The sequence below is a fragment of the Lactuca saligna genome, chromosome 5 (genome assembly GCF_052625555.1).
Source record: "Lactuca saligna cultivar CGN05327 chromosome 5, ASM5262555v1, whole genome shotgun sequence".
NCBI classification, from domain to species: domain Eukaryota; kingdom Viridiplantae; phylum Streptophyta; class Magnoliopsida; order Asterales; family Asteraceae; genus Lactuca; species Lactuca saligna.
In genome coordinates, this window is record NC_136421.1 from 247847617 (window position 1) to 247854526 (window position 6910).

General features: G+C 33.1%; 1 protein-coding gene across 1 annotated transcript; it reads right to left on the reverse strand.

Moving 5' to 3' along the window:
* Nucleotides 1-1354: 1354 nt before the first annotated feature.
* Nucleotides 1355-4588, reverse strand: LOC145047283 (upstream activation factor subunit UAF30-like). Its single transcript, XM_078995534.1, has 6 exons — nt 4002-4588; nt 3381-3477; nt 3122-3296; nt 2957-3016; nt 2694-2863; nt 1355-1612 (listed from the first exon to the last, which is right to left on the reverse strand). The coding sequence occupies exons 1-6, from the start codon at nt 4319-4321 to the stop codon at nt 1487-1489; spliced, it is 948 nt and encodes a 315-aa protein (XP_078851660.1). The 5' UTR covers nt 4322-4588; the 3' UTR covers nt 1355-1486.
* Between the last annotated feature and the right edge of the window lie 2322 nt (nt 4589-6910).

Here is a 6910-nt window from a genome sequence, read left to right on the forward strand (position 1 = left end):
ATAGAAACACATATTCTTACATATCCTTTTATGTAATTTTATGTATTTCAACTAGCTTTTCAGCTAGTTTTATCAAACGTTATTTTTTATCAGCTAGTTTTTCAGCTATCAGCTAGCTTTTTATTTAACAGCTAGCTTTTCAGCCATCAGCTAGCTTTTCAGCTAACAACTAATTTTTCAGTTAGTCCGCCAAACATAACCTTAGACACAACAGCTTTGTTTGTCATCATATTGACTTTCACCAACAATTACGCATTTACCCAAATTATCCTGAAAATCATTGATCTTTTTTTTAAGTAACGGGGTGTGTGTTGTTCATTATCTTGGTTACATTCAATGTAGGACTACTAGTGCAGCTTGTTGTTTGTTTGTCTTTCATCCATATTGAACTTAATATTTAAAAGAATATCAACCTTTAAAAAAAATGTAAGACTTTTTACCATTTTAATCCTACATATGCAGACACACATGATTTTTAAAAGGACCATTTATGTAATTTAGTTGATTAACAAAGAAGCAAAAAAAATTAGGTAGAAACAAGTGGAAGTGTACAAGAAAGACAGATTCTCGAAAGTGTCGGCCGGAGGAATCGGTTCGCCACATACGATTACGAACGGTGTGGCTTCGCTTCTAACTGGTGGGTCCCACCCTAAAGATTCCCCTTTCCAAACAAAAGCCACCCGTCCATTTCCCAACTTTTATATCCCTTACAACACGCACTGTCCCTAAAAACTCACTCCCAATCATCAACCATCCTTTTTACTTTACCCATATTACCCTTGCTCACCCAACATATTTACCACAAAAAGGGTACTCCCGTAATTTTCACTCTGATCATGACCAAAGCTTAAAAGATGATTACGTAGATACCTTTACACTTGTTGGTACCAACAAAGTTATTGGATTAAAAAAAAAAAAAAAAAAAATTGGAAAAATATATGTATATTATATGGTCATATTGTAAAAAAACATGTAACCCAAGTACATGCTAAAAAAGAAAGATAATATAAATATCCAGAAACAGAAAGAAAATTATTGTGCAACAGGAAAAATGATTGAAGCATGTATTCTTTTTTACATGCTTACGCAAATCATGAAGGACAGCAGCAAAAGGGTAACTTTTTTTTTCTCAAGATCATGCATGTAGTAGTTAGTGACTTGTACGTCATGCAGTAGAAGTTGTACCTTATCAAGATTTGACCATTCTTGAACTAGAAGTAGGGATTCCAAGAAAAAAGTTTACTAAAAGGGGAACAACTCAAGAAAAGCAGAAGACTACTTTCGGTTCTTTAAACCACTAGGCGCAAGTGTGTGTTTGTTGGTGTATGAGTGTGTGAGAGATTTAGCAATGATGTTAAACAAAAAGTGAGTTAACATTCTATGATACATCAAAACGTATATATACATGATTTTTGTGAACAAAATGAGTACAAAATCTTAACAAAAAGAAAGAAAGCATCCATCATTCCATCCATGTTGATTTGGCTTATTTTTGTTGTTTGATGAAATGAGGTGACAGAAGCTTTGTGACAGTGAAGCCAATGAAGGTGTCGAGTTTAAATAGTTCCTTTAACTTGTCATCACATAAAATCCTTCGTTTGTCCGATGGATCCTGTGGAAATAGCAATGTACTTTCATTTATTTGTTTATTATTAAGTTATAACATCAAACTTTATTTTCTTCTTTATAACCTATTACAATTTACAACCTTCTACTTTTGGACTTTTTCTTATTAAGACATTTTACTTTAAAAATCTAACTAACTATAGCAATGTACATTCAATTTTTTTTCTAGGGTTTAGGTTGAAAATATTCACCATGTACTCCTCTAGATTTTGGTTACTAAACTTTTTTTTGGACAAGCATGAACATTTAACTTTCATACTTGTACTCTTTACCCCTCTTTGGCCAATTTTGCTTTACAAATTTTTCACAAGTTTTAATTTTTGTTACAAATTTGGTCCCAACTTTTTCTTCGGGGGTAAATTTGTATAACTTCTTTACAACATTTCTACGAAAAAAAAATGGCAACTTTGTAAAACCTTTTTTTACAACTTTGTAGAACTTTTTTACAAATACATGTAAAAACGTTTCTTGAGATTTTTTTTTAAAAACTTGTTACAACTAAATCTTTGTCAACATTTTTAGAACTTTGAAAGATTTTTGTATAAATACTGTAAATATTTTTTACAAATTTTGTAAAAGGAAGTTAGAAAAAAAAAAAAAGAATTCTATGTGATTTTAAAGAAAATTGAAAACAACCATTGTTTTTACAAATATTTGACATCTTTTTTTTTTACAACATTGTAAAAAACTCACAAAAAAGCTAAAAACGATGTTGTAAAAAAAGTTGGGGCAAACTAGTAAAAGAAATCGGGTGTAAATATGTAACAAAATTTAAAAAACTGGGGAAAAATTGTTAAAATAGTTGAAGGGCAAATTTCAACCTAAGCCCTTTTTCTTATTAGGATATTACACTTTGAAAATCTATTCAATTATAATATCAGTAAAAATTGCTTTGTAGTTGGATGACATTGCTATAAAGGATAGATTTTTCAACATATAATGTTGTAATACAAAGATAAGAAAGTAAAATGCTAGAATAAACAAATCAATGGAAGTATATTGTTATTTTCTTGCATTTTACCCTTTCAAATAAAAAGATTATTAAATAATAAACACTTAATACACACCTGAAGATCATTCCTTTTGATATATTCCCAAATTCTCTTGACAACTTCAGAACGAGATAGTTCAATTTCACCTGTACCAAAGAATTGCACCAAAGCTTCTGACATTGGAAGTGGAACAACAAATCCAGAACTCTTTGTTTTTTGCTTCTTTTCCTTTTGCTCTTCTTCATCTAAAAAAGAACAAATATAAAAAAGGTTAGTAATTTTTCTATAAAAATAACCAGATACAAGTAATACAACATCTGTTAATCTGTTATTAATACCTTCTTTCACTCGTTTATTCTGTTTCTTCTTCGCTAAAGGCTTGACTGAAACTGGAGTTTCTGAATAAAAAACGTGTAATTAATTATCTGAGAAAGTAGTATAAATCACATGACTTGATTCATCTTTATCTTTATATAATATAAACATAGGATAATAGTTAATACCATGTTCTTCTTCTATTGGCCATATATGTTTGCTAAGTGCTTTATTCATTTTAAACATATCAATGGACTTCACACGGAATAATTCGTGTAGCATTTCATCACATAAGATTTTTCGTTTGTTTGCTGGATTTTGTAAATCTTTCTCTTTAATGTAAGCCCATATCTTCTTCACAACCTGAAGCATCAAACAAAGAGAACCAAAGTTAAAATTGTTGATTTTATAGAAAAACTTGAAAGCATAATGTGAGTGATGATATACCTCAGTTCTAGCCATTTCAGACTCTCCAGTAAACTTTTGAAGTTGAGGAGAAAGTGCACATGGTTTGCTAAAACCACCTCCCTTTTTCTTGTGCTTACTTGATAAGACAATTAAAGTAGATTAGGATTTATTAAGAAGAAAGATGTGGAGATCTATCAATTAAGCTACTCTGAATAGAAAACAGTTGATCAAGATTGCACAAAAGGTAAGTAGTATGATACCCTTTGATTAACAAGATATATTCTAATATGCTCAAATGACCTTTTTCCGTGATTTGTTGATCCATATTATCTTTGGTGAAAGTCTGCCTATCATTAAGACTTAAGAGAGTTCATTTATGACTTAATTGGTTTCTCTTTGTTTGACAATTAGAACTTCATCAGAACACCATCTTTCCCTCTTCTTAATGAGAAAAATCCAGAACAACATTTACAATTAAACGTAGACACGAACCAGTATTTGATAAACAAGGCCAGTTATATGTTACTCACAAAAGCTTGGGAATATTGATCAACAATTTCACATTCTATATCAGGGAAATTAATCGGGTTCAATTTCAAATGAAATAAATGCAGCTACGCCAACCCTATAAATTAAACAATAACACATAAAGACGCTTACATGTCTATCTCCGTCGTCCCGGCATCACTTTCTTCCTCTTCTTGGTCATCATCTCCTTCCTTGGAGGTACTTCCACCATTAACGGTCTCTTCCACCTTCGCATTCCCCGATTCCTCGGCGTCTCCCTCCGGGTTATCATTCGTATAGTGAAACTCAAGATACAAATCAATTTGTTGTCTAATGTAGGGTTTTCTGTCGGATAAATCAATACCCAAATCTTGTTCCATTTTCCGGCGGACGGTGGCAGGAGTGGCGGTATCGAGGTCGGATGTTCGTAGAACATGGTGTAAACGTTCCAGGAGTTCGGAATCCGTCAACATATTGGATTGGATTGGTTTGGAAAATGGAAATGGAACAGTGGGTGTTTGATTTTGGGCAAGGGTTTGGCATGCAGACGAAGCAAGGGATGATTAGATAGTCCTTTGAACCAGGGGTCTGAATGAAACTAGGTTAAGTGGGGATATTCTCTAACCCTGCAACTGCACATATTCAAGAAACCTTTATTGGTAACCAACAAAAATGCATTTTTTTTTCGTTCTTTTTGGATCATCTCGTGTTTTGATTTTTGTTTATGTTTTTGGATAATGTTGTGTTTAAAATTGTGTATTCTATTTGCAACGTGTGTTTATAAGAACTATGTCTTATTCCGTTGCATATGCAACATATAAAAATAATACATTACGAAAACTCATATAACAAATAGATAAGATGGTGATACTCTGATAGATGATGTATAAGGTCGAGAGAGAAAAGTACCACATGCATATGGTCTAACTCATATTTAGAATTTTTGAACTTAGTGGTTCTATATACAAGATCAAATCTCAATGAATAAATATAATTCTTTATCATTTGGTTTACATGTTACATGCCTTGTAATGTGTTATACAAGTAATACAACAAGAGTTATCTAGGGATGGGGTTTGATGGGAATTGCTACAATTATGGAAAGAAGCGTCATACATGTCCAAAGATTGTTGGTTGAAGAAAAAGTTTGTTGAAAGCTATACGATAACTTCCAAAACAGGAGATGGAGGATGTGAATGGCATGTTGACACACTCTGTCATAAGAAAGCAAGGTAGCATTCATGGAAATGATGGGAAGTGTATTGATTATGAGAATGACTAGATATTGATTTGAAATGTATGAGTGACGATCAAAAGAAACTACGAGACTAAGGAGTAGAAAGGGGCTAAGGGAGGTGTGTGGTGCATACATCCAACAAAACATAGTTGTCGGTCGCTTAGATTGAAAACCCGATGATCATGTATGCATCTTCATGGTGTTCCTTGGCGGATAAAGTATTAGTAGACTCAGAACAACATAAAAGAAATTCTACAACAAAAGATATGGAGCAAGTTGCACATATTTGATCAAGTGTTGATGCACCTGAAGATCCAGATGACACTAATGTCGGTGAGCAAGTATTTACTCAATCAAGCAAAGTGGGTGAAAATGAATCACTGCCTCCACAACATAGGTAGGCGGAAATAATATTGAAGTTAGATCTTAAGTATGCTAATGCAATCATATCATAATATATTGTAAAATAGATGTGGATGTGTGAAGAAGCACTAAAAACTCAACTTGAAATAAAGTGATGGAAGAAAAAGTTACAATATTTCAGCATAGTCAAGTGTGGGAACTGGCAAGACCAAGATACATCAAACCCATCTACTGCTAATGATTCCTACAAAATAAAGTGTCGTCTGGATGGACTAATCAAGAGACACAAGGATTGCCCAATGCTCGAGGGTTCTCACAATAATATATATTATAATATGATGAAATGTCTAGTCCAATATCATAGTTCACTATTGTATGGGTCGTGCTAGCCCTTGCGGAGAGTGAAGACTAGAAATTGTGGCAAATGGATGAGAAAACGCTTATTTGAATGGAGAGTTGGATCGGTGGTCTACATAAATCAACCAAAAGGTTTATGAGGATGTAGTTAATCCTATTTATGTGAGCAAGCTGAGAAAATATATTTTATGGATTGAAGTCGACACCAAGATCTTGGTATGGTAATATTGCTAAATGGTCGTTTGATATAGGTTCTAACTAGTACAAATAGGGATTGGGTCCAACAAAATCCAATTGACATGTTCGATAAGGATTTGAAACTCAAAGACTCGGCCCAAAATATGGACTCGATCCAAGGTTTTCATCAGATCCGGTCCCCCCTTTTCTATTGATAGACTGGGAACTTTGTTCATGAAATCAGTAGAATGGTCAATTCCTTCTACAACCCTTCCTTCCACATAGCACACCACAGACGACACCTCAGGGGCCTCTAGCGGTGACGATTTCCACAGCAGTGCAGGTAAGCCGATTTTTTTCAATTTTCCCCTGTTAGTGATCAATTAAACTATTCTAGTGTTTTGAATATTGATTGAAAAGAGTATATGAGTGTTATCTCTAAAGATGTTTCTTCTCTATCGACCCAATACTCCAACAAGTGAGATTTTCTTAACCTCTGTTTTTTTTTAACTATTGAGGAAATTGTTTTTTTTTCACATGTTTCGTGATTGTTGTTGCTGCTAGTCATTGCGTTTTTTTATGTATATTGCCTGTGTTTGTTGATGCTGCTATTGTATGTTATAAATTTGAACTTCTTATGTTGGACTTGAAAATGAGGTTATTTTAGGTCAATTTTATATAAAACCAAGAATAGTAGGAATCTTTAAAACAAATTAACCACCCTCGCTTGATGTTCAAATCATCATTTCGTGTACAAATCTTTAAAAAAAACATCACATTTCAAAGAGCAATATGAATAAGGATTGTTTCCAAGGTATTTGTGTTTAATGATTGGTGGTGTAGCTTTGTTAATTTTCTTAATTTCTTAAATGGGGCTTCATGTTATAGGAGTGGAGTTCGACGTGTCCGTTTTGACAGCTACAACATA

What these genes read in the sequence shown, in the direction of transcription:
- LOC145047283 (XM_078995534.1), bottom strand. Translation starts at nt 4,321, where the DNA reads ATGTTGACGGATTCCGAACTCCTGGAACGTTTACACCATGTTCTACGA. An exon ending in GCCAATAGAAGAAGAACATG is followed by an intron (nt 3,017 to 3,121) that starts GTATTAACTATT and finishes TTTTTTATTCAG; the next exon opens with AAACTCCAGTTTCAGTCAAG. An exon ending in TCAAAAGGAATGATCTTCAG is followed by an intron (nt 1,613 to 2,693) that starts GTGTGTATTAAG and finishes CTATTTCCACAG; the next exon opens with GATCCATCGGACAAACGAAG.